General features: G+C 44.1%; 2 protein-coding genes across 3 annotated transcripts in view; one reads left to right on the top strand and one right to left on the bottom strand.

Annotated features, from left to right (window-relative positions):
- LOC139918232 (retinoic acid receptor beta-like) overlaps positions 1-21,089 on the top strand; it is an 81,699-nt gene extending 60,610 nt beyond the window's left edge. The window contains exons 4-9 of the mRNA XM_078290584.1: positions 3,430-3,590; positions 11,210-11,386; positions 15,820-16,024; positions 18,698-18,856; positions 20,788-20,960; positions 21,012-21,089. Coding sequence (XP_078146710.1) covers positions 3,430-3,590; positions 11,210-11,386; positions 15,820-16,024; positions 18,698-18,856; positions 20,788-20,960; positions 21,012-21,089 — 953 coding nt within the window. The remainder of the gene's footprint in view (positions 1-3,429; positions 3,591-11,209; positions 11,387-15,819; positions 16,025-18,697; positions 18,857-20,787; positions 20,961-21,011) is intronic.
- Positions 21,090-24,908: 3,819 nt separating this feature from the next.
- top2b (DNA topoisomerase II beta) overlaps positions 24,909-27,613 on the bottom strand; it is a 28,027-nt gene continuing 25,322 nt past the window's right edge. For both annotated transcript variants that reach the window (XM_071907533.2, XM_071907532.2), the window contains exons 31-36: positions 27,267-27,474; positions 27,078-27,160; positions 26,497-26,592; positions 26,089-26,217; positions 25,886-25,974; positions 24,909-25,443 (exon numbers count right to left, since the gene is read on the bottom strand). In XM_071907533.2, coding sequence (XP_071763634.1) covers positions 25,279-25,443; positions 25,886-25,974; positions 26,089-26,217; positions 26,497-26,592; positions 27,078-27,160; positions 27,267-27,474 — 770 coding nt within the window. In that variant the 3' untranslated portion in view covers positions 24,909-25,278. The remainder of the gene's footprint in view (positions 25,444-25,885; positions 25,975-26,088; positions 26,218-26,496; positions 26,593-27,077; positions 27,161-27,266; positions 27,475-27,613) is intronic.

A 27,613-nucleotide genomic window follows, 5' to 3' on the forward strand; every position in this document is an offset into this window, starting at 1 on the left:
GTAACATATCATCATAACATTCCAAGCATAAATAAGACCAGCGCATTAACAAAATACACAATAAGCGTGTGTGTTGGGAAGGGGCCCAGTTTAGAGAATATATTTTATATAAAGCTAAAAATAGTCAGCAGTTATCAGGCAGCAGGGTGAAAAGGAGTGGAAAATCAAGGAGAAAGATGTATGACAGCAGAGCCTGAGTCAGACTCAAACGATGCAGCAGAGGTTTGCAAGTCCTGACTGGTTCCAGCCACCAGAGCACCATGCATGGCCATGATACATGACCATACATTATCCAAAAGAAGATGAGCAGAACTATTCTAGCAATAAAATGGAAATCATATGAATTAATTATTATTGTATTTATTTAGAATTATGAATTAGACCTGTTTGAAGAACTGCACAGCAAACCCTGTTTTAGGGGTTTGATCTTTGTAAATGCAAAGTTTTACTTCACACTTTGTGGGTCAAAATGAATAAGCAAGGTTCAAGAGTCTTCCGTGGATTCTTTATTCAGACATGCATGGTTCAGTTCAGTGTTCCAGACAAGCAACAAAGAAGTGACCAAGACAGGAGTTTACGATCCACTTATATAGGTTAAAGTAAACAAAACTATAAATCTTGGCTTATAGCCAAACCTACTTGGCTCAAAACCAACCCACCAGTTCGGACTTTTAACTGCGTGTCCACCTATAGAATCACTCAAAACCACACATAACCATATATAGTGATCATGCATGCATTCAAGCACTGATTACATCATTGTAGTAAGTAGGACAAAAGACACTCCACTTTCCAGGACAAAGGACAGAGTGTACTATTCATATAAAAAAGCACAATATTCATTTTATTTCTTACATCTTGTCTTAAAGTTAGGGCTGAGTCATATGGTTGAGATCAATATCACATCATAAGGATTTTTTTCAATATCAATATATATCACGATATGTCTCATGTATGCAAAATCCTGTTAATCAAATTAATGTTCATCCCATTGAACCGAATACAAATGTTAGAAACTTAAATTTTCAGTTTTAAAATGTTTCATACCTCATTTTGTCAGTTTTTCAATAAAATGTCCTTGTTATCATCACTTTAGACAGCAGAATTGTGTGTCACAAAATCCCCAAATCACCATATCATCACGATATGATTCCACTGAAAGACGATAAACGATAATATTGATCTTGAACAAGATGTGTGGCAGTATTTAACTTTGTGGCAGTTTTTCATTTACAATTAGGACAACGTTTGAAATGCCTTGGATCTAACCTTTTTCCACACGATTAGCTGAGGACTGAGCATGTTAGCCTCCTATCTGTTTTCCAGGCCCCCTCTGTGTGTCAGAGTTGGTGCATCAATGCACTTGCTGCTGAGTTTCCATTCAGCCCCTCTGCAAACACTAGCTCTCAGCTTTGATAGACTACCTCTCACAACGCGATCGCCGTGTTGCAACAACGAGAGCCGAGGCGAGGTTTCATAAGCTCCGACATGCTTCTCTATTCTTTAAGTAGGCCAGTGTTTACAAATCCCTCATAAATATATATATTTTTTTCCTCTATTTCTAGATCTTCTTTAAAGGTTTCCAACCCTGGCTTTTGGTGCGTGAATATGAAAGGGTTTTTTTTTATTGTAAACTAGGGCAGAGGATGTGACTGTTGTGTTGTCAGCCAATGAAGGTCCCTTGGGTGTCTCGGCGGCAACAATGGGCCCGGCTCTTTCTCTCCAGCTCCGGGTCCTTATTATCGTAAAAGGGGGGGAGGCTGCAGCTGATCAGAGACCTGTGATGCGGGGATGATCATGCTGCGTATTGAGTAATCAACCTGGTCGGCTCTGTTCGGAACCCCCGCCGCGACAGACTTCAAAGATCTGCTCTTCTGGCGCCTAATGAAGCGGAGGACTCGGCGGGTGCGGGTCTCTCCGGGCGCACTTTGCACACAACAAACACAACAACAACCTGGGCTTTGTTTTAGCTCGGGCCTGCTTTGCACCTCCCTCTGAGGGCTTATGCACCTCTTTATTTGGGATTTATGACTGTATGTAGCTCGTTATTCGCAGTCAAATATGGAACAGCTAATGTCTATGCAATTGGGTGTATTTGAATAGGGTTAGACCGATATATTGGGCCAATATTTGGCCTTTTAAAGTAGTAATAGTAGTAGAAGCGGCAGCAGTATTAGTAGTATCAGTATTATCTTGGGTTTCAATGGAGAGTTTTAGTGTCCCATGATCTAAATGCTGTTTCAGAGGCTTTTCCACCCAGACAAGAAAAAAAAATCAAGCAGAAACACTGAATACTTGTAATTTTTTGGAATGTTTTGGCATGTAAACAGTCAAATTTAAAAGTAAACTGAAATATTGGTACTGGCCTTCAATGTCTCATATTTAACTAGTAATGCTAAGGAAATAATGATCTTATTGAGGACAGTGGCGAAGAATTTTCTTGGAACATGCCTGAATGGGCTGGTCATGTGAGAGCGCGCCTTGTGCTGAGATGTGATTATTCGCCGGAGAAGGAGACCTTGTGGCACAAAAAGAGGGAATAAAGAGCTGCTAGACCTTGGATTTTCTGTTGATGCAGTTTGAGGTTCTGCAGGTGGCGCTCTGTTGCTATAGCAATCAGTGATAAAACGTAGCAAAACTGTCATTTATTTATGAAAACGTCACAGATTATTACTTAAAAGTTTACACCTCAACTTTCCAACTTCTCCCGGCACTCAGAAGACCCATATTAAAAAAAAATACCCAAATAAATTCAGGTCCTGATGCTCAGACTCAGCGGCGAAATAGCCTTGACAGGAGAATTTGATCACGCAAACTCTCAGCTCAGTCAAAAACAGCCTGTGAGACGCATATATAAAATAAATGTTTTCTCATATCGATGCTGTCAAGTGGAGCAAGGATTTCCAGATATATCTGTTGTGCGCACACACACACCGTAGATTCTGCAGATAGACGTGGTACAGGGTGTTAAGACCGGGCCCGGACTCTAAAAGATTTAACGTGGCTGGATCGGTGGAGGGTCCTGAGGGTTTTTGGGAAGACCGATAGCTCTAAAGCCCTCTTGTATGAAGCGAGATAGAAATAATGGCAGGCCAAATCACTCAATACATTTGTTTTTCTCCCTTTTGAGACTCTGCACATGGCGCTAAGCCGGTCAGACAATAGTTCTAACATTTTACTTTCTCTCCTCATGTCTAATTAGTTTGCCAACTGCTCTCTAGAGTGTTCTGTTAGAGACGCTGCTGCACCTCTAGAAGATAAACCGGAAGGACGCTTACTAGCAACCAGGTTCTGTTGTCCTTCCTAAGTTGCCTTTTATTGTACTTCATTCAAGCAACACCAGCATGTCCCGTGATGACGAATCCATCCGTTTGAAATCGGCGTCATTGTTGACACTAATCCTAATCCTCCCGTTTTTTCCTCCTTCAGCTGTTCGAAATGACCGGAATAAGAAGAAAAAGGAGAGCCCAAAGCCGGAGCTGGCAGAGAGCTATGAGCTGACAGCTGAGCTGGAGGCCATCATCGAAAAGATCCGCAAGGCCCATCAGGAGACCTTCCCCTCCCTCTGCCAGCTTGGCAAATACACCACGGTGAGTCCGCTGTCCTACGGCGCCAGTCAACCGTCTTCGAATATCATATGCAAGTCTTTTTGTCTCATAAACATAGTGGAGCCGCGTCGTTGCTTCGGCTCGGTGACCCCCGCGCTGCCGACGGCGCGGCGTGCTCGTTTGATCCGGTCTTACAGGCTAGCTGTGAGCGCCGAGTCCATAACGATAATCAATGTCGTGTACTGTACTCTAAATCCCCCTCTAATGCAGCTCGAGCACTCAGATGTCCATCGCTGGCTGTCCAGGCAAAGCCCCGCCGACAGTTCCTCTCTCGATAGCTATTGATTGGACATTAAGTGTGATGGAAAGACAGTAGAAAAGCATGCGTCATATGATCATACCAGCTCCCTTTGGTGAGGAGCATCCAGGATGTTGTTTACCCCAGTTTTTTTTACACGTTGCGACAGAGTGAGGTGAAATTAAAAGGAGGTGTCAGAAACGGAAGACGTCGCCGCCGCCAACATCAAAACCCTCATCAGGGAAATGTCTCCGAGCTGGAGGCAGCTGCCCATCAGTCTTGTGGCGGGAGCGCGTGCCTCCCTCCCTGATTTTTTGACGTCTTTGAAAAGTGGAATAAATGCGGCTAATCCGACGTGCGTCGTTATCTGCTTCCGCGGCGTAAATCAGAAGCGGCTGCGCTGATGTGCGACGGGAGCCGAGCTTAGCATTGTGAGCGCCCGTCACTGAGGGCTTTATTCCCCCTGTCGTCTCTCAGTCAAGGTTGAGCCGGAAGCTTGAGCGCTCCCAAGTCCCCCCCCCCCCAGCGGCCGGGCCCTATGCTAAACTAACAAGCCGTGAAAGGCCAGACAGTCGGTGGCTGCTAATCCGCGGGGGGGGTCTGATGCCGTTAGCTCGGCTCAGAGCCTCGAACCAGAGACGGAGGACGGAGCCGCTGAAGCCACTTGACATCAGTTGGACGCATCAGCCGCTCGCCTCTGCAAGTCCCTACAAGCGCGACCCCGTACCGAAGCACCTGCAGTGACAGCGGGCCTCTCCCCTCTGTCCCGAGGGATGATTCCGCCCCCGTCACGTCTCGGTGCGAAAGTCGAAGGTCGCGAAAACACGGAGAGGAGCCTCTAGAGAAAATACCGGCGCTAGATACTTGCAGATTGACACGCTGATGCCGGAAAAGCCTGGTTCGGGGTGAGTTCCGTGACGCTTTGACAGGCGAGACGGTTACGTGAGAGAGCTGCGGGACGGCTGACGGCTTGATAGCAGGTTGAGATGGCGGCGCTTTGATTGACATGCAGGCGCGGCAGCATTGTGCAGGGAGCCAGCAGTGTCTAATGTGTTTGTTTTTAAGCTGACTTACATATAGATTACAGTCGGCGGGAGCGAGCCGTGATTGACACCTGCGCTCCACAAACAGTCTTCTGTCGGGAGTGTTTGAGAGCGGAGGGAGTGGGGGGGGGGTGTATGAGTAATGATTTGGCGCACACACACACACACACACACACACACACACACACGCACCAGGCTACCCTCCACTTGTGTGGCGGATTGGGAAATCTCATGACACCTGTCAATCATGTTAAATGCTGCTTACAGTAAAAAAAAAACCACAAACCCACTGAGCAGCCGTAATATGGAATATTATCTCTCTTGTTCGGATGATGGAAATCGTTCAGTCACTCAGTAAACGGAGCTGAGATGGGTAAGCGATGCTAAAACGGAACAAATTGGAGCGCTGTGCAGCCATTAACTAGCGATCCACTTTGCTGCTATCATTTAAATGTAAGCTCCCATCTCAGTTTCCCCAGAACTCGCTATTTTTCCCTTTCAGTCCCGACACAAAGCGCCCAATCACTGTAACCCTTCCCCCGCCCCGCCCTCCTCCCTCCTCCCGCTCCCTCTCCCGCTAGATTTGACAAAATAAACATTTACTATTGAACCGCAACCCGCAGCTGAAAATAGTCTAACACAATAACAAAAATATTGGTCCCCGGTTATGATATAAGCCACTGTTTGCTGTTTGTCGGAGTGGCAGTCGGGCCTCAGATAAAGCCTTAATCTGGATCAGTGGTAATTATGCTTGCTCACAGACTGTGAGAAGTTCCTCATTATTACAGGCGATTGGATCCTGATGCGCCTTTTGAGCCCTCCTCGTCAGGAACAGAAGAGGAGCTCCCGCGCCCCTAGATTAGGTTAAAGCTCCAATTATGCGGTGAAATATTCAAATCCTAGTCTGCGGTGATTTAGGAGTTCATTGGCGGGTTAGCGGAGATAGCCCGGGTGAGCGAGAGGGCTTAGCTCCACAATGAATAACGGCTCATTGACAGTGATGGTGATGAAAAACGACGGCGGCACTTTAGCGAAAGACAAAATAAAACATCGGGGCTCGGCGGCCCTCGGCTCAAGGAGGCAGCCGGCCGTACGGCGCGCGGCGCCGCCCGGAGATATTAGCCGCATTACAGCTGCGCGCCACCGCCGCCATTCGTCACAGGTGCTGGCCGGTGTCGCTCCTTCCTATGCATCTGTACACACACACACACACACACGCTGATGTACTGCTCATTTCTACACTGGTAGCTTATTTTCTAACGTTGCGACTTGTCTAATTTGTTTGGATAAATGTTCCTAAATGGAATTAGAATTCCCCGGCAACTTCCTTGTTTCGCTTTATTGAATTACGGGACTGCTGTAATTGACTGAGATTGCGGGGTGTGTGTGTGTGTGTGTGTGTGTGGGGGGGGGGGGGGGCGGTCAAACTGCGAATTATCTCACCCTCCTCTCCCGACTCCCCCCGTCTTCTCCCTCCGCTTCTCCCTCGTCTTTGCCTTTCTCTCTCCGCCCAGAGGGAAGAACAAGACAAGTGGCTTTAATATCAGCCGAGGACTCACCCCACCCCAACATATGTGCAAACACACACACACACACACATGCACCGCCGCCACCTCCTCCTCCTCGCCATCAAAACGGACGTCAATCAGCGGAATGTGCGTCCGTAGTGCCGTAGTGTCGACTGCGGCTCGTTGTCTGTGATTTAAGCGCGGCCCTAATGTGCCTCTCACTTAACCCCGGATCATATTTAATGATCTCTCTCTCTCTCTCTCCCCCTCTCCGTCTCCCTACGTCTCCCTCTCTTGGGTGGCCAGACAATAGATTGTTTCCTCCTGACAATGTCCAGCAACCCCGACGCTAACTGTCGAACAGTAACAACCCCGGGGGGATTGATGCGCTGCGAAGCGGAGGGCCGGCCTGTCCGTCTCACACTCAATTCAGCAAGCTGTCTGGGGCTGGAGGGAGCGCTCTCACATGGGTTTAGGGTTAGATTGATGTAGAAGTTTGCCGATATATCGGGCCGATATTGGGCTCTTTGTTTTTTCCTAAAACAATTGTCTTTCAGTGGAGAGTTTATGTCCCATGATGGTCTAAATGCTGTTTCAGAGGCTTTTCCACCCTGATAAAAATACAATTCTGGAGGAAACACCGAATACTTGCAATTGTTTTGGCATGAAAATGATCTAATTTAAAGGTCCCATATGGTGTAAATCAGGACTCCCCTTGCCTCTGTGATTATAAAGGAGTTGGATGGTCTATCTAAACATGGTGAAAGTATCAAAACGCACGGTCGCCAACTAAATCCACACAATCCATATTAGAAAAGCGAGCCTCTAAACAAGCCGTTTGGACTTCCGTCACCTTGTTGCGTCACAAAGGTTTGCTCATTATCATTTTTGTAAGAAATAATAGACTAACAAAGTGTTTTTTTCAAAGTGGTTGTCATTGTTTATTACCGGAGAGTTTTCCCTACCTGTAGCTGCCGGGCTGCGGTGTGTCACGTTTCACTCTTGAAACGGTTAGCCAATCAGAACAGAGGGGTCGTTAATATTAATGAGCCTTAAAGACACGGCGACAGAAACAGCCTGTTCTTGGTAAGGCTCAGAGAGATGCTGGAAAATGAACGTGTAAAAATGGATTGAGAGTGTTTTTTGGTACATGACACCACACACACAGCTTTGAATGGACCTCAAGACAGAAAATAAAACACTGGAAAGTGGAGAATATGGGACCTTTAAAGATATTGAACATCGGGACAAGGTATCAGCTATCGGCAACTTCAATCCAAAAATATAATTCGTTTCTGGCTTCAAAAACCCATGCAAGGGATAGTGTATTGCGAAATCTCTCGCCATAAAAAAAATATAAAGAAAGTCTCTCTCGGCCCACACTGTCTGTCTGTGTTTGTTTGAAGAGAGATGCGTTGCTTCATGCCACTGAATTCATTACAGGAGTGTTTATGCTGAGTACCATGTCGAAGGAGTTTGTTTGGAGAGCAGGAGACACGATGCAGTCTGTGTCGTTGTGTCTTTGCAGTTGTATTTATGATCTGAAAAAAAAGCAAAAAAAAAACAAAGGCTACAGGAACAGTCAATTACAGTTGCACAAAGGCTTTGTTTTCCACTCTCCTGAGGCTTGTGAATGATAGTGCGTACGCTCTTAACAAAAAGGGTTCTGTGTAGGACCAGAAAATGGAGTTAGTGATCATCAGAAGGCAAACAACCACCAATATAAACAAAAATCTATAATACTTTCAGAAAAGTATTAATTTATGCTTTTCTCCCCTAAAAACAGCCTATCTTTATATTAATATAATGCTTCAATTTGGTTCTACTTACTGTGATGTTTACTATGAATGTACTGTATTTGAGAAAGATTCATTTCAGCCTAAAAAGGCAAATAAAAAGGTGGATAAACCAAGTTAAGACTCAACTCAACTTCATCCCTGCATATAACCTCTGTGGTGCTATAAAGACCCTTTAAGAATAAATGAAATGCCCAAATCAGCAGGATTAAAAGCCTTGTTTAAGAACCACACTGGGGTCTTTCTTGTGATTCACCAGTTTTATTAGTTTAACAAATCAAAGGTCATTGTGGTTCTATATATAGGCTATCTGCAGGTTTCAGAAAGCCACATTTAAGACTTTTTAGTGCTACCTGGAATTTAATTTAAAACCAATTTAAAAACAAAGCTGGCAAAAGCAGCCTGTTTCTAACTCAACATAGCTAATAAAAGTTGTGGAACTATAAATGAGTAGAATTAGAAAAAGAATACCAGGTAATTCATTGTTAAGGGACACAAAGTCCAACTGTATTTAATAAAGCTGATAGGATGCAGATTGTACTACTAACCCTGTTCTGTATTAATCTAAGAAAGAAGAAACCTGACACTGCATGGTGAAAATATAAGACCTCTAATAACTGAATTTAAGACATTTTAATACTTTTTAGGGTCATGAACTGAGATAATTTAACACTAGAGGGGCCAATGGATTTTGGGGTGGAGGTGGGGCTAAGAGAAGGCCAACAAGCTGTCAACTGAAGTGGGTAAATATCATTATAACCACTATTTCCTTCTTACAACACTGGTTTGAACAGAGAGTGGGTTTAGCAAAAGACCTGGAGGGACATTTTGAAAGCAGAGATATTTCAATTAGAAAGATTGAAAACACAGTTGATCACGGCTTGGCTTTTCTAAGGACCCGCGGATTCACTCCCCTGACCAAAAAACCCTCCTTTTTCAGCGTGTAGGGCTTCAGCTAGTGTTGGTGTGTAACATCTCCTCTGTGAGTGTGTGTGTGTGTCGTGTCCTTGCTGCATGGGGAGGCCCACTCATCCAGAACAGATGGGCCATTCCATGTAAACCATTGGAAAACAAACAAATTATCATCAGATGCTCCATCCCCGGTATCAGCGAGCGCACCATGGCCCACACATTCCCCTGTTACATCGAACCAATTCCCCAACTGGTGCTCATTCTCCCTCTCTCCCTCTCTCTCTCTCTTTATCTGCCTCTATCTCTCTCTCTATCACACTATCTCTTACTCTGATGGCCCTGTCCCTCTCCTTTTGCCTCTTCTTCTCCTGGCTGCTTCTTTTGTTTTCAAGCTTAAAGTAGATCTGCTCAGCATTCTTGCACCACCCTTTAAACAATTTTTTGTAACAGATATATCAGTTTGTCGATATATCTGGCCGATATTGGCCTTTTATTAAATATTGAATACCATTGAAGTGGCTCACCCTACTTTAAAGAGCCGCTAACCCTAAAAGAATTTCGGTAGTCTGGGTTTCAGTGGAGAGTTTTAGTGTCCCATGATGGTCTAAATGCTGTTTCAGAGGCTTTTCCATCCTACAAGAATACAATTCTGGGGGAAACACTGAATACTTGGAATTTTGGGGGCATAAAATCTTCAATACAAAAATATTCCCATTAAAAGCCCTAGTTACAAACAACGTTTCAGCCGAGACGGTCTTTATCAGGCGTGTTCAAAACAACCCATAAATCCCTTTAAATAGCGTGTTAGGACAACACGTGATTTGCATACTGAAACAGCAGCATACAAATTCAACATGGGTTGAATACTTCCGTCTGCATCAATATTCACAAAACAGATTACTGACTGAAGGAGGATAATGGAAAAATACTAACATGCATCACATCATATAAATTCACAGGAGACACAGTTACAACATTTAGATATAAATGCAGATATTCATATTTACATAGTTACAGCTACAAACATGCAATAGGAGAGAAATCAACAATGCATATTTTCTAATAGGGTTGAGCAGGGCCGTGCAGAGCCTTCTTCAGGGGCATGGGCTCAAATGACAAAAGGGGTACCTGTAGCGCTCACATGGGGTGGGGCTGGAAAGTCTATAGATAAACAGTACATACTGTATGTTGGATTTGACATAATTATTATTAATTATAATTGCTCCATTTTCTTTACTGTGCTATTGGTAATATCATTAAAGATTACCAGTTGTCTTTAACCCTGTACTGTTACAGAAATAGTAGGCTAATAGGAAAAGACAAATTTTTTTCCTTCTTGATATTGGGTTAGGGTTAACCTACTGATGATGGACGGCTAAAAAATAACAGAGGACATTAGCATGGTAGTTAAGAGATGATGCGGCTGTCAATACATGAGAGATCAGAGGTGAACGACACTGATTGGCTTGATTTTTTATAAAAGCCCCACATATCAGCAAACTGATATATCAGTCTAACCATGACTTTGACTTCCCTTCTTCCTCCCACAATGCCTCACTGCTCTCGTATACTTAACTTTCCCTCCTTTCATCTGTCATTTTCCCTCTCTTTCCTCTCTCCCTGATGACTTGCAGTAGCTTTGCCTTTTCTGCACATTGTGATGTCCTTCTGTGTCTTTATCGCTCCCTTGCTCCCACCTGTCTCTGGTCCCCTCTAGTGTTTGTGTAGGTTCTGGACCGTATAGCTCTATTAATGGCACCTCTGGCTTCAAAGTGCTCTATGCTACCTGTCACAGCTCCATTACTGCATCCCATCATCGGCAGAACATCCCACTGACACTCTTACGCTCATTACCGCAGCCCAGGCCAACCGGCTCGGCTCAGCTTATTCACAACAACAATCCTGGCACTGTTTTTGAGAACTCAGGTCCTTATGGAGCCTATTTATATAAGTGTGACACATATAGAGGAGAGCGCGCTGGCTGAGGAGATCATTAGCAGCGCTCACTGTGCAGTGACGAAAGTGCCTGCCTTTTCGCCTGACGCTTTACTCTGTGTGTGTTTCTGTGTGTGTGTGTGTGTGTGTGTGTGTGTGTGTGTTGCAGAACTCGAGTGCAGACCACCGTGTGAGGCTGGACCTGGGCCTGTGGGACAAATTCAGCGAGCTGGCCACTAAGTGCATTATCAAGATCGTGGAATTTGCCAAACGAGTGCCTGGCTTCACGGGGCTGACCATCGCTGACCAGATCACGCTCCTGAAAGCTGCTTGCCTGGATATTCTGGTATGTGTTGGCGCATTTATTTTGTAGGAGCGAATCTGATGTCAAGGATTAAAATGAATCCTCCTTACAGATTGGTGGCCGCTTTCACTCTTGGCCAATGATTAGCAAATGCTATTTTGACGCGCTGGGTGGTGGTGCATCTTGCCAAGTTGCTGGTGGCCACCTTCAGCCAATCAGAGCATTTCTGCAGTTACTACTTCATCACTGAACGCAGTGGCATTTTCCCCAGCGAGTTGCTGGGGAAGGCACTACCAACTAGCTAGCTAGCTAGCTAGCTACTCTCTAGAAAGAGAAATGTAAGGAATAAAGTGAAGGAATAAGATGAAGACAGCAGAATTATCTGGTTCGGACCTCATTAATATTGTAGACATCCAATTGGGTTAATTTAAGCTAACTAACAGAGGACACTATAGCTGACAAATATCAAATATATTATAATGTCACAGCAAAGAGTAGGCTAGCTTTGCGGTGCATGCAGTTAGCTAAATGTTAGCTAGCTAGCGAGCATTAGCTAATCTAGGAATAGAGAGCCTAAGTCCCTCCCCTTCCGCTGTCCCCCATGGGACCTTATTTCGGAAAAAATATGTACGGTAGTCAACGGCGAGAGACAAATAATTGTTTGATCCCGTTTGAATTGTGCCATGACTTACACATATGATGTTTTGTCAATTTAAAAGATAATTTTGCAAGTCAAGAAAGTCGCAGTTTGTTGTAAAACAGTACAGTAACGTTTAGTTTTGTGTGAAACCGCTCAGTGAACTACATCTCTCGTCTTGCACAATATACGTCACCAACACCAACATGGAACAAAACATACGAAACACACAGGCATCGCGTTAACGTTAGCCCCACTGTACTAAAACTATCCTAAACCAGTTTAAATCCATTCTTACTGTCTACCTTCCAGGTTGTGTATAATACTCCTGCTATCTGAGAGGGACTTAGCTTCAGCGGCTCTGGGTAGCTTGTGGAGAGAGAAAGTTATGACGTCACTTACGCGACTTTTGGGTGTGTAGTCTTTCTAATTACGTATTTTCACAGTCTATAACTTCAACAGTTTTACGACAAACTGTGACTTTCTTGACTTGCAAAATTATCTTTTAAATTGACAAAACATAATATGTGTAATTCATGGCACAATTCAAACGGGATCAAACAATTATTTGTCTCTCGCCGTTGACTACCATACATATTTTTTCCGAAATAAGGTCCCATGGTGGTCCACCGGAAGGGGAGGGACTTAGGCTCTCTATTCAAAAAAGAGATAGCCAGCTTGCTAGTTGGTAGCTAACAAACTAATTGGGTAATGTGCTATAAGCAGTTAAGCTAACTGAGTCCTGGTTGGCTACTCGCTGGTGAAAATGCCGGTGTGCTTGGTGATGAAGTAATTACTACAGAAACACAGCTGTGACTCCAGATTCCCACCAAGCGGAGGCACTCTGCTCACATCACGCAATGCAATGAAAATCCACTTGAAAGCTTGTCATTGAGATAGATTCATCTTCTTGCCTCCCATACTCGACCTCACACAGACACAAAGACACACACACACACTTTGTTGAATTATATTCTGTCAAATAATTTCTTACAATATGATGGAAAAATGTTCCAATAATTTGACATCTTTAAATGCCAAATTAATAAAGCTTGCAAAACACAAATAGGCAATAACTAGTAAAATGAGTAACATTGACTGAATGTTAGGCTAAACATTGCTAGTTTAAGGCCTTGATATATCTTGACAGTATTTGCACAAGTGTTCCATACCCAGTGAGCCTCTTGCCTTTTGATGCAGATTAGTCATTGTACTCTGAACCAGTTTCAGCAGAACTGGATTTGAGTTACTCCAAGAATAATATGCTTCTTCAGTCTAAACTCCCCCAAAATCCCCCAAACTCAAAAACTTTCTAAGGACCATTGTTCACAGCACTGGAATGAAAACTAATGGGGGAAAAAACATATAAAGACGTGCCTCTTTACTGGTTTGGCAGTTATCTATATTATTAGTATTTTTTCCACCAGTTTCATTGTTGCTCTTCAGTGTGTAAGAGTCTGTTAAATTGGTTTAGGCTCTGTGGTCAGTCAATACCCTCAGATCTCAAGGGGTTTGGTGGGTTTAACCTCAAGTCCAGCTCCCATTAGTCCACTCCTCAGACCTTATTGGATGACCTACTCAGCCAGCCAATGGGAGTCCGGGAAATCAGATTAATTGATCGTCCCAGTCAATTCAATTCTTTATGTAGAATAGCTGTCTGTGGCGGAGATTAGATTACACACACTGGGACATTTTTCAGTCTCTAATCTTTTTTGGGATGGTCATCTGTTTTTTTTAATATTCCGCAGTCAGCTGCTCTGCGTTTGTTAATGATGCCGCGCGTTCTTTATGGAGTGCAGATGCGGAAATGTCTGCATTGTCAGCCGACCGCCGGCGGCTGGGTGTTTGTTTGTTATTTAGGAGTTGTTAAGTGGAGCGATGTACTGTACTAATGTAGCCTCCGTAATGAGATGGAAAAAGGCAAACGGCTGTCTCTCTTCCTCCTCTCTCTCTCTCTCTCTCTCTCTCTCTCTCTCTCATCCAAGCTTGGCTTTTGTGGAGTCGTAGAGGTGGGGGCAGTGATTGGATTAGCAGTCATTGCTCAGAGGGACAGATGCAAGGAGAGAGGGAGGAAGAGGGGAGGAAGGAAGGAAGAGAAAGTGGGAAGAAAGTGAGGAGAGGCAAGGCTTGTCTCGAGTCATGTGTGACTTCATTCATTTCTAAACTAGTATTTACCTTGCATTAGTAGCAGTATCAGTAGTACTAGTAGTAGTGGTACTAGTAGCAGTAGTAGTATTAGCAATAGCAGTAACAGCAGCAGCAGTAATGGTAATAGTGGAGAGTTTTAGTGTCCCATGGTCAAAATGCTGTTTCAGAGGCTTTTCCACCCTGACAAGAGTAAAATTCTGTGGGAAACACTGGATATTTGGATTTTTTTACATGAAAATTTTCATTTGATCCAACAAGGAAAAAATACAAATCAAAGAGGCAACAGGCAGCTGAGATAGTAATAATAGATTGTCAGGATACTCATGAATGAGTATCAAAATCATTGATGCCAGGTGAAAAGCAGGCCTAGGTGGCAGTGCAAACAGTATCAGATGTTTTTTAGTGTGTGTGTGTGTGTGTGTGTGTGCTTTTTAGCGGCGGTTATGTTCAATGACACTGCCGTATACAGAGATGGATTTGTTTGTGTTGACTAAGTAGTGTTTGTCAAATGTGACAAAGCTATACGCTGAACTCCCAGGGACACAGAGGTGAGGAGTTGAAGGCCGGCTGTGATGACTTTCTGGCTCCTGCTCAGCGATCAACATCCGCTCACCAGCACAGTTCTACGGTGAAGGGCGTAGATATTGTGCAGAGGGGCTGGGTGAGGGAGTGTCGGAGGCAAGATCAAACAGTGTGTGTGTATGTGTGTGTGTGTGTGTGTGTGTGTGTTTGTGTGTAAGCACAGGCCTGGCCAGCCGGTGCGAGTCACCACCAGTAGCCATGTTTTATTCTGTTTCATGTTGCAGACACGCCTGCCACTCACTGTCAGAGCCAGCCCACTCAAATAGCTTCAAAGGCTACTATAGGCTTCACATCCACCAGCCTAGTCGCTTTATTAGGCGTGCGCACACACACACACACACACACACACACACACACACAATACAGCAGGGAGACCCAAAGGTTATTCTCTTTCAGTGTGTGGAAGGTCGTTGTTTTGGTGTTGCTCGTTCTCTCTGCTTCTCTTCGTGGGATCTGAAACTTGTTAGACTTGATTCAGACTTTTGGCACACAGTCTCATTCTATTTATTAAAAATCAGATATCAGTTAGTCAATGTCATCCACCTCTGATATGATGGAGGTTCCTCCCTGACCACAGCTAGTGAACAGCAGGAAAAGGTGTAGTATGGGAAGATTTGACTCTACAGCTTCAGGGGAGGCAGGCTGTAAAACCTACAGTGCCATTTCTTTTCCTTGCACGTTTTATTTCTTCATTTAATTCTTCAATAATCTTTTTGTAAATAAAGGCAGATATGAACAAGGTATTTTACAGCTGCAGGGGTGTCAGTCTGTAAAATCTGCAATGAAACCTGCCTGAAGGAGCTGCTAACCCACCTGAAAGAATTTCATTAGTCTGGCTTTCAATGGAGAGTTTTAGTGTCGCATGATGGTCTAAATGCTGTTTCAGAGGCTTTTCCACCCTGACAAGAATACAATTCTGGGGGGAAATCTGAATAGTTGTAATTTTTCAGCAAGAAAATGGTCAAATTTAAAGATATTGAATAGCAGCAACATCAGTATCGGTCTTCAGAACCCCTATCCGTCTGTCCCTACTTGTGTGTCACTTAAAAGTTTCCTCTCCACTAAGTCCCTGCTGACCGTCTTTGCCCTTCCCTCCCCTCCCCGTCAGATCCTGCGCATCTGTACGCGGTACACCCCCGACCAGGATACCATGACCTTCTCGGACGGGCTGACCCTCAACCGGACGCAGATGCACAACGCCGGCTTCGGCCCGCTCACCGACTTGGTGTTCACCTTTGCCAACCAGCTGCTGCCCATCGAGATGGACGACACCGAGACAGGCCTCCTCAGCGCCATCTGTCTCATCTCCGGAGGTGGGCAACCTGGGCAGACTGGTGGGCATTCGGCAGGGGGAGGGAGGAGGAGGGGGGGGGGGGGGGGGGTCAACGGGCACAAGGGACAAGACGAGGAATACGCCTCACTAAGGAGGTAAAGGACACTCAGTGTAGGATTAGACTGATATAGCGGTTTGCTGATATATAGGGCCGATATTGGCCCTTTATGAAACATTGGAGATAAGTCAGTCAGTGTGGTTCACCTTGAATATGATGGATATGATGCAGTTTGATTGATTACATATTTATGGTAGAATTGATCAATACTACACTGTTTTTCTATGGAAGGCCTTAACCTGAATTGATTCTAACGAGACATTTTGACGGGATTTTGAAAAATGTATGCAAAAATTAACTATGCATATGTTATTATTATTATTATTATTATTATCAGTAGTAGTAGTAGTAGTAGTAGCAGTAGCAGCAGCAGTATTAATCTTTTTATTGAATATCAACACAAAATATCAGCTATCAGCAACTTCAATCCAAAAATATCGGTATCAGTATCAGCTCTAAAAACCTATATTGGTCCCTTACTCAATAAGACAGATACCTTTAATTGTGCGCTTTTTGCATTTTTTGCACATTTAGCATGAATTCTGATTCAAAACAATATGAATCGACTTGGTACTGTAGTCGTGGAATAATTCCACATCCAGTGGAACGGATAAACTAATCCGATCCATACCAAATCACAGTCAACTGCTTTCCATTCAACATAGTCAGCCGGTATTGATTCCTCCTGTTAAATATTGAGTCGAGCTGCAGCCTGGTTTGGGATGAAAGTAAGTCAGCCTCCACAGGAGTCTGAAACCAGGTCACCCACAGGTCGCTATCAGTGAGGCAGCACTATTCTGACTGCCAAACATGGGAGAGAGAGAGGAGAGAAGAGAGAGAGAGAGAGAGGAGAGAGAGAGAGAGAGAGAGAGAGAGAGAGAAGAGAGAGAGAGAGAGAAGAGAGAGAGAGAGAGAGAGAGAGACGAGAGAGAGATAGAGAGAGAGAGAGAGAGAGAGAGAGAGAGAGAGAGAAGAGAGAGAGAGAGGATGTATGTATGTCTCAATGTCAGTGAGCTGAGTGGAATGTTTGAACTTCCCTCCCATAGGAAATGAGTCTGCTCTGGTTGTTTTCCACCAAGATACCTGAGGCATGAGTAACTCCCCCATGTCAGGTTACACAGACATTAACACACAGCTCTCTCTCTCTCTCTCTCTCTCTCTCTCTCTCTCTCTCTCTCTCTCTCTCTCTCTCTCACACACACACACACACACACACACACACACAGAATAAGTTTCAATGTACACCCACCTAAGTTACCCAGCTTCAAAGTCTTGTTGTCACTTTCCACTTTCTCCCTACCCGTCATTTTCATTGTCAGGGTTCTAGACAGCGTATCACTGGTGCATCAGTGCTGGGTTTCAATTCAAACAGTATATATATATTATATCCCCAGAGCCTTAGCAAATATTACAGGCTCTTGCATAATCCATCGAAAGCGCACGGCGCCTCTGATTGCCTCAGTAATCTCACACTTGACTGGGAGGGCTCAAAGTCCAGCAGCATGAGCTGCTGATTTCAATGCACACACTGTCACCTTATGGCCTGATGTAGTACTGCATGTTAAAGAATGGGAGTTAAAACATGAGAAGGTCTTTATAGACAGTCTTGCTGAGCCTTGAAATAATTGGGAATAGACTTATATAATAGACCATATCTCTATTCAGAGGCCAGAAATCCTGACATGTAGTTTTTTCCATATTCCATATATATATCGTTCCAGACTCGTTGGACACCCTGTAGTTATCGGAGCTGAACACTGCCCAAAAAAAATTCTAATTTGTTTTCAGCTTAATTATGCGATTGTGCCGGTCTCTGTAATCTCTCCTTGACAGCAAATGAGTGGAAATAATGAAATAAACTCTTCCTTCTTAATCAAACTAGGCTTCACACTCCTTCAGCGATACATGTATTAGCCCAGAGCCTGTCTGCATCAGATAGAACCAACACATGGAATTATTAGGTTTCCTAGGGAACCTATTATTACTGCTAGAATTCCTATTATAATATTTTTTACTGTATTTTGCCCAATAACTTCATCAGTAACATTTTTCTTCGCTACTTAGCGACAATACGGTCTCAAAGTTAAACCCTCATAATTGCCACACCGTTTGGCTGATTAACATGGCACTTGGTACATGTGAGTATCTGCTGATGGTAAACATCTTTGGACCCATAAGCTCCACCTATTTTTTTTAAATACCTTAGAAAAACTAATGAACTGTAAGTCAGATTGATGCGCAAATTGCCATATTTGGTCCTTGGACATGCCTGAAGTTAGTTTGTGAAAAGCTAAGCGATCAGTCAAAAAATGCCTCAAATATTAATTCGTAAATATGCAAATTAGGGTATGGAGTATTTAATATATTGCCAATTCAGCTCGGAATGGGTTATCAACAACAAACTTGGCACAAGCATCAACATTATGACTTAGTAACATCCTACCAAGTATGACATTGATGGCTTTAAAAATGAAGCAATTAGAACCAATTAATATTTGCAGTGGAAATCGGTGCATTGTCTTGAAAACAGAGCTGTGCATCGTCTCATTGTCTGAAGTCTTACTTATTGTGTGTGTGTGTGTGTGTGTGTGTCAGACCGTCAGGACCTGGAGGAGCCCTCCAAGGTGGACCAGCTCCAGGAGCCGCTGCTGGAGGCTCTTAAGATCTACGTGAGGAAGCGTCGGCCCAGCAAACCCCACATGTTCCCCAAAACCCTCATGAAGATCACCGACCTGCGCAGCATCAGCGCTAAAGGTGGGAGACTGGATCAGATCAGATCAGATTAGATTAGATTAGATTAGCTTGGAGTAGATTAGACTGGATTAGAGTAGATGAAGCTTGATGAAATTGGGTGGTTGCAGCAGCAAAAAGTAGGATACAACAAAGAATAATAGGATGTAAATAAGAATAGAGCAAATGAGGTGGTGTCAAACACAACACAACAGACAATTACAACACTATAGCATGTTAAGTAGAAATACACAAATGAAAAGGATGAATATATATGAATTTACAGCGAATATGCATGGTGTGACAAATAACAGAAGTATAACATGTTAGCACAAAGAAAAATGACTGAAATATATATATATATATGAGAAATGAAAATATACGCAAAAACACATGAAACACATGCAATATATAACAAATGATAAAAAATTGACAGCATATATACAGGACAGAGGTGTGACTCCAGTCAACTTTGCTTGAGTTCCAAGTCAGTCTCAAGTCTTGAGGCACAAGTCTCAAGTCAAGTCCCAAGTCAACATGTAGATTACCAAGTCAAGTCCAAGTCAAGTCTCAAGTCTAAATGTAGACAGCAAGTCATGTCAGAACAAATCAAGAGTCCAGTATCAATTTAATATCTTAAAGAAAACTAAATATCTAGGACTTTTCAATGCAATATGGTTTTAATAGGATAAAAACTTGATAAGAGCATCATGAGTTTGATTTCTATAATCAGTTTCAACTTCAATAAATTCAATCATTCCATACAAATTCAGAAAACAGAATTTAAATTCAGTCGTCTGCTGGAACAAATCTCATCACTTTCAATCTAAGTCATTTACACAAACACAAGGGCCCGGATCTACTAACATGTCGTAATTCCAGGCGCAGCACAAAAGCAATTGCGGGTGAAATTTGTACCGCCAGCGCATGGTATTTACTAAAGTAGCGCACGCAAATGAGCGGAGGCGCAGATAATTAATTATAATTGCGACTGCGCAAATATAAGGGCCAAACAATGCGCACAATAGTCTATTTGCGGCAACGTAATGATGGACAAAAGAAGCGCAATTTTCTCTCCAGTGGAGCTGGAAGTGTAAAAAAGGGGACGATATAACAAATAAAGTGAATGCAGTTGGGTAGCTACAAGCGCGATTTAGCGGAGGTAAAAGCGCTGGTATTATATGAGGAGGTGAGCCAAAATGCTTACCATAAATAAAGCCAAAGAGGAGCCTTAACTCCCTTTGAGGAGCAGCAGGAGCCTGACTGAGACACAGGTGCCAGTGTGGGAGGGATGGAGACTTGGTGAAGGTATGACCAACCCATGATTTCAGGTGTGTGTGCAGAGAACAAGGTTTTAGCACCTGCAATGCGACTTGCACTGGCGCAAACGTTGTAGATCCGGGCCAAGATCTTTTGTCAAGACTTTAGAAATCTTTTTAAGTCATCAAAGCAGAAGTCAAAGTCAAGTCCCAAGTCAGCAGAACCCAAGTCAAGTCAAGTCTCAAGTCTTCTCTTCATGCATCAAGTCAAGTCTCAAGCAATTAAAACTGTGACGCGAGTCTGACTCGAGTCCAAGTCATGTGACTCGAGTCCCCACCTCTGATACAGGATGCTGTATTCATATTAATAGGCTGCAGAAGGCAATACATACATACATACAGGTATCTAGATGTGCGTTGTGAAAAACCATTCACCTGGTCAAATATACTGAATTTACAGATGTAGATAACATAGGTATGGAACATGTATACTGTATGGTCATATATGTAGATATGACTGACACTTCTGCAGTCTAGTCTAGTGTAAAATCAGATATCAGCCAGTCAGTGTGGTCCACCTCTTATATGATGGAGGTTCGATCCAAAAATATCAGTGTCGGTATCGGCCTTCAAAAACCCATATCTGTCTAAATGTTAGTGAGAGACCGGCTCCCTGATGTTTTTCTCGCCTTGCAGGAGCCGAGCGAGTCATCTCTCTGAAGATGGAGATCCCGGGCTCCATGCCGCCGCTCATCCAGGAGATGCTGGAGAATTCGGAGGGCCAGGACGGCCAGAGCAGCAGCAGCAACAGCAGCAGCAACGCCTCGGCCGAGGGGGAAGGCGAGGGCGAGGCCAGCCCCGGCAGCAAGGCCAGCCCCGGCAGCAAGGCCAGCCCCGGCAGCAAGGCCAGCCCCAAGGAGGACGCCGCCCCCCCGGAGTCCCCCGAGTCCTCGGACACCGAGGGGGCCACGGCCACGCCGCCCAGCGTCGAGCCCTAGGGACCCGCCGGGAGCTCCCGAGACTCTCTCTCTCTGACATTCCTTTGCACAAAAAAAAAAAAAGAAAATGGACAGCCAGGCAAGGTGTGGACCCCCTCCCCTCCCCGCCGCCCCCCTTCGCTTGTTATTACCTGTTTTTCCCCCTAGATTTCCCCCCCCTCCCCCTTGAAAAGAAAACGACGACACGGAGGCCTCAAAGGACCAGTGCTTTGTGTATAATTCTGAATTGAGCTCTTATTCGGTGTGGTGTCTCTGGGACGGGGACTGTGACGCTAAAAGGGCGTGGCCCTCACAACCGCCTGAACACACAGATCATACTCCTCAGGTCTCCTGTGTAAATTCTTAACCTGCATGACGGGAGTTTGATAAGTGGTTTTACTCCTCCCTCTCTCTCTCTCTCTCTCTCTCTCTCTCTCTCTCTCTCTCTCTCTGTCTACATCTCTCTCTCTACATCTCTCGTATTGTTGGCATACATTGTACATACCATTGTATGGTTAGATCTCTGTTTCTATGATGAATTTTGTGGTGCTTTTTTCATTGTCTTAAATATTATCTTTGAGGCGATACATCAAGGTCGAAAGCGGGGGCTACTTGTAAGTCCTTAAAAAACAGTTATCTAGAATGTTATTGCATATAGACATTATGGAAGTCTAATATTTTATATTTGTTCCTATATTTAAAAGCTGTTTTTTTTTTTTTTTGTCTTTTATAACTCTTATGTTCATGTCTCTACATGAATGAGTGTACATCCGCGCCGCCAGAATGCAAAGCTTCCCTCCGCACCGACGGCCGAGTCTCCTCGGTCCGTTTCCTCAAAGGAGGGAAGCGCCACAGCAGAAGCCTTCGATGCGCGCCCCGTCGGATCGAACGCGTCCTCGGAATGAACCGCGAAGAAGCTGGAACCGGGAGATTCGATTTAGCAAAAGCAAGTCTATGAAATCAACTCACTTTGATGGATAGCTCCGCGGTAAATCAACTTACCGTACTATCAAAACAAATCGGCGAAATTAGATTGTTCTCGTCAGATGCCAGTGAGTATTCTGCATCAGGCCGTGATCACATAGGACACTTTTTTTTTTCTTTCCCCCAGTTATTTTCAGTGGTTTGGTAGCAGCAGGTGTGCGTCTCCTCCAAACCTGTTTTGTTGGACAAGTCTCAACTTAAACCGCCAGTGTCATCCTCTGGTCAACGAAGCGGTTTCACAAGCCGGTGTTATGCCAAAACGTGTTTCCCCTAAAATATGCGCTTCCCCTGGCAGCGTGTCTTCGCCTCAGTTTCACCCCAGGGACTTTTCACAGGATTTTTCAAAGAATGAAAGTAGCCTACCTAGTTATCCCATAATAAACAGAGATCACGTGTATCATCTCAAACCACACATCCATTGATTCTACAAGGAAGTTGTAAGACAATACATTGGTCTACTTGTCACTTACCAGTATTAAGCAAATTTCCCCTACGACAGTTTCCTTCTGCAGCTGCAAAGCAACACCACACACCAAGGACAAAACGAGAGGGTAACACATCTTTTAGGGAATACAAATTTTGGCACAACACCAGTGGAATCGCTCTGTTGTCAGACGAAAACAGCCACTATCTAGAAAATGGACACTATCTTCTATCTATCATGTACCTACATCCGTTCATTTTTATTTTCAGCAATCCCCCTCGACCTCTTGACCTCTGTGTTCCTAGCTGCACTTTACGTTTAAAGCAGGAAAGAGAAAAAAAAAGCCTCCTATCTGATCACTGGCCTTGGACGTTTCACCGATGGCTCGATCGCCCGTGCGTCGTCGATCTGACGAAGGTGTATCCGCGGCTCACAGCATGTACTAGCGACTGGGTTCCAAACAAAACGCACATGGGTTCTGTTATGGCCTTATGAGCAGAAGGATTCTGGGTCTCCGCAGGACGCGACAACATCCCCCGTCACGCCCCCATCAGCATCTCAGTCCTGCCTGGAAATACATATCATAAGGGAAAACAGAGCTGTTATACGTTTTTTTTCTTTTTTTTGAAAACATGTTTGAATGTGAATAATGTCATGGAGTTCTATTGGAATGATATGCAGTGTTAAGGAAATACTTACTTCTTCTATCTCACTGTAACATAGGACATGCTCTCTCAGTTCTCTCTGTGTCTTGCTCTCCTGGTGAGAGACGAAGGGAGGCATCTTGGTGTTTTTTTTTTGTTTTTTTTTTTAAGCTGGAAAAACCTTCACAGCCGAAGAATGTCCACATCCCGCCCCTAAAGCGTCCGGTCGAGCACCGGACACAGCAGGGACTCTTTATCTATTCCTTTAGGAAAAACAACTCGCAATGCTGAATTACTCTCGTTTCTTTCCGTTGAATGTTGTACCGACGTAACTGTAATACTCTACTATCTAGCTCACTGCGGAGATGTTATATAAATGGTGTGTGCTTTGCATTCCAATTGGCAGCTCTGTGGGGGGAAAAAAAAAACGCTCTTGTTATTTTGTCCTTGGGAACATCCACTCGCCTCCCGGTGTGATGTGGAAGCGGGAGGTGTGACTCTCACCAGGTCGCGACCCCCCCTCCTCCTCCACACACACACACACACCATTTAGGACAATGAGAAGCCCGGTGGTCGGCGGTGGGAGAAACGGACGACCGCATCACCTCAGCGCCCGATATCGTCGATATGTTTCATGTCAAACAACAGAGCTGCCCCCCCCCCTCCTCTCTCTCTCTCTCTCTAGCCAGGAAGCCAATCAGCTGTCGTCAATCAATCAAACCCAATCAATTGACAGCTATTTGGTTACGATAACGGATTAACTGATGAACTAGGATTCGACCGATATGGGGTTTTGAAGGCCGATACTGATATTTTTTTGATTTAAGCTCCCGATAGCCGATTTTTTGTGCCGATATTCAGTATCTTTAAAGGAAAATTCCACCCTAATCTCAATTTATGATGTTCAATGCATTCCAGGATGTCCAAAAATGACAACTACTAATGGAATTGTATTCTTGTCAGGGCCACAATAAAACATACCATCATATCATAGGTGGACAACACTGACTGGAGCATATCAACGGCCAATATCGGCCCCATATATCAGTCTAACCCTAGATGAAACAGCTTAACTAGGAGCCAGAGAACAAGTGAACTGTGAACCTCAATATCAGTCATTAACAGTAGCTCTGTTGTCGCGTCTGTCCTGAAGGTGTTGTTGGTATGACATCACACATTTTTCCCACGGTCGCCTTTTTTTCTCCCCCCTCTATCAGTGTCAGAGAACCTCACCACCAATCACATGCAGTGTTGTATAGTTGTCGTGTTTAATACGGGACATGATGATGTCGTCTTACTGGACATGAGGGTTGGGGTGTGTGTGTGTGTGGGGGGGGCAGTTATGGTTCCCCCCCACCCACCCACTACCAGCCTGTAGGGTGAAGATGACCTGACAGGCGCTCCAAGGTTTGAGCTTCAATCTGTTTTTCGCTCTCCATTTTAAATATCGTCTTTGTTTGTACATTAACAATGCTTTTTATGTTCATATACTGTTTAACTTTACCATGAACTGTCCTGGCAAAGTAATAAAATATATTTATTTTAAAATACTATTGTGTGCATACGTTGTTTTCGGATTGATCTTTCCTGAGGTTTTATTTGAGGAAACGTTTACCTTGTTTTTAAGGCTGACATGAATCTTGATGGCTTAAATTCATAGTATACATCATAGTAAATAGTATCAAACTGATCTAAGTTGTATGAAGATTGGATTTTCTTTGCCCTAATGATGATCACCCACTGGAGGTCATAGTTTACCCTCCTTTATGTACCACTACATCACTGTCTGTAACTAAATCACTGTCTCAGTTCAGTCATGAAAGAGTCCCGGGGCAGCCAAAACATTTACATTTCATTGTTTACTTTCAACTTCATGTTCAAAAAGGTACATAGTTTTTTAACAATTAAAATGTGCTAAAGCACGGCGTTCTAAACTTCTAAAAGCCGCTTCGGACAAATACATAACATTTTAATGAGAATAAAAAAAAACCTGTATATGTATAATAAAAAGTGTAAAACACCTACACATTAAAAATCATTGAACGTCACCATTAAAGAAAATAAAATGAAACGGGGGAAATGTACAAAAGTCTGTGGGAACACAGAAGGGGAGAAAATTTCCATACAAGCGGAGTGTGTCTGAATGTGACCGGTAGCTTTAACCGAACATGTCGTCGTCGTCTTCCTCGTTGTCCGACTCGGCGAAGTACTTCACCTCCTTCTTTGCCCGGCCCGGCCGGTCGCGGGACGGATTGTCCATCATGCTCAGGCTGTTGCTGTCCACATCGTCGTCGTCGTCGTCGGATGGGGCCTTCTTCGACTTCTACACAGGGTGAGAAGAAACCACTTAGTCATTACTATTCACATGCATTATGCACATACTGCATTTAAGCTGCATTAGGTCATTTTGTGCGTTGGCGGCCCCAAATGGCAGCGAGAGGTAACTGCTTGGGACTTTGAGGACTTCAATACCCAGAAACCCTGTCAGGTGACATCAGTAAACTGCACACACATCAAGCTCATGTTTACCAGGTCTGTGATGCTTTATACCAAAGGAAACCAAAGTGATGAGAGAGGAAAAGATCTAATGGTGAGTCCAGCTTTCCTTAAAGGCTGCAATCAACAGTATTTAAGGCCTTCATTTCAAGACTTGTTAAGGACCTTCACCCACCCTGTTACACCTCTTTCCCACTCACCGTTGCTCATGCATTAATAGAAGCACGGCCACAGCTACACTGCATGTAAAAAAACAAAAGCAAACTCACTCTGCTGGCAGGTTTTCCTGGCTTCTTCATTGGACTGTAGTCTTCTTCCTCGGAACCGGACGGCTTCCTCTTCCTCCCCCTGCCTTTACCTGCACAAAGTTCACCAAAACGTAAAAGGTCACCAAAAACACAGTTTACCATCACAAGCATGTGATGGGAAAACAAAAAAAACAGTGTTCCACATCCATAAGAGCTGGCAGTACCTTTAAGAGCTGGTGCCGGCTTCTTGGACCCGGTATCCGAGTCGGAGTCCCAGATGGACTTGTCTGGTTTCTTTGCTTTGGGTGCTGGTGGTTTCTTAGGTTTGGGAGCTGCATCGGAGGGCTTCTTGGCTGTTACAGTACACAAAGAAAAACCTACCTATTAAAAAACTGCTTACACATTGTGCATTCAAAAATATTATTATTAGAATAGTAAGTCACTTAAGTGAATTGGGTTGCATTACAAGCAGATTGTAAGCCCACTGGAAACATAAATAAACGTTTCTTACAACATAATCATCAAACATCAGACACTGACACCATGGACAGTCACATTGTCCATGGTGTCACTGTTGTGTTTGCTGTTAAGTTGCATTAGAGCTCCCTCTGGTGGAGGTGGCAAGGCGTTACCTTTCTTTGCTGGCGATGGTTTGTCGAATGCAGAGCTGCTGGAGAAAGAGGAGAAGACCGGGCTGTTGTCGTCGTCGCTGTCAGACTTGGACCCGTCTGCAAAACAAAGTCAGCCCACTGTTAACCCGCCGCCATCAGGCTGTCACTTTTCTCTACACATATGGTTCCTCCATCTGGAGGGTTCTGATAAGGTGAACCGCTAGTAAAATCTGCAGGTTCTGCACATGTCATCTACAGCTGGAAACTGAATGTATTTGATGAGGTGAGTGGTCTTTTACATCTAGACACTTTCTGTACATTTGTATGATCTTCTGCTAATGTAAATATCATGTACATTTCTAACATATCTACTGTATAAGTCTCACTGTGTTCTACTGCAGTTGCAGTTTTGCACACACTCATGATGATGTAACTCATTACTTCATACTTTTCATTCACACATTTCTACTTACTGTTCTTTACACCTTCACACTGTGAGTTGTGTTATGTTTAATACCCTGCATTTGCTCTATTCTTATCATATTGTTTGTTGCTAAATCCTATTATTTTGCTGCTGCAACAACCCAGTTTCCCTAACTCACCACTGTCATTGCTTTTTTCAGAGAAGGCCGACTTGGAGGAGAAGATGCTGGCCGACTCTTTCTTTTTAGCTGCTGGTGCGGACCTTCAGAGAAAGAACAGCAGGATGAGTAATAAAGTATTCACCATTCGACATACAACTTAAAAAATCCTCCACGTGTTCCAGTGAGTTCCTGGACTTAAAGTCTTACGTGGTCGTCTGTTTGGGAGGAGGATAGGCGTCCTCCTCCTCCTCGTCTTCATCGTCGTCGTCATGGTCATTGTAGCGGTCCTTGGTCTCTGAGGCGGCGAAGTCGTCCTTGTAGGACCTCACCGGAGAGGAAGCCACGTCGTCGTCGCCGTTCTCCTCATCGTCGTCCTCCTCCTCGGAGAAATCAAACGTGTATTTGGGCTTGGAAGCTGAAAGACAAGACAGGGGCGCACAGTTTATTTTAAGTTTGTCTCTGTCAAATCATATTTTTTTTTTTTTCGCTTTGGATTTCTATGCCCTGGAGAATAATCATTCCTATTGCGGATGGGTTGCATCAGACAACCTCAA

The sequence above is a fragment of the Centroberyx gerrardi genome, chromosome 19 (genome assembly GCF_048128805.1).
Source record: "Centroberyx gerrardi isolate f3 chromosome 19, fCenGer3.hap1.cur.20231027, whole genome shotgun sequence".
Lineage (NCBI taxonomy): Eukaryota > Metazoa > Chordata > Actinopteri > Beryciformes > Berycidae > Centroberyx > Centroberyx gerrardi.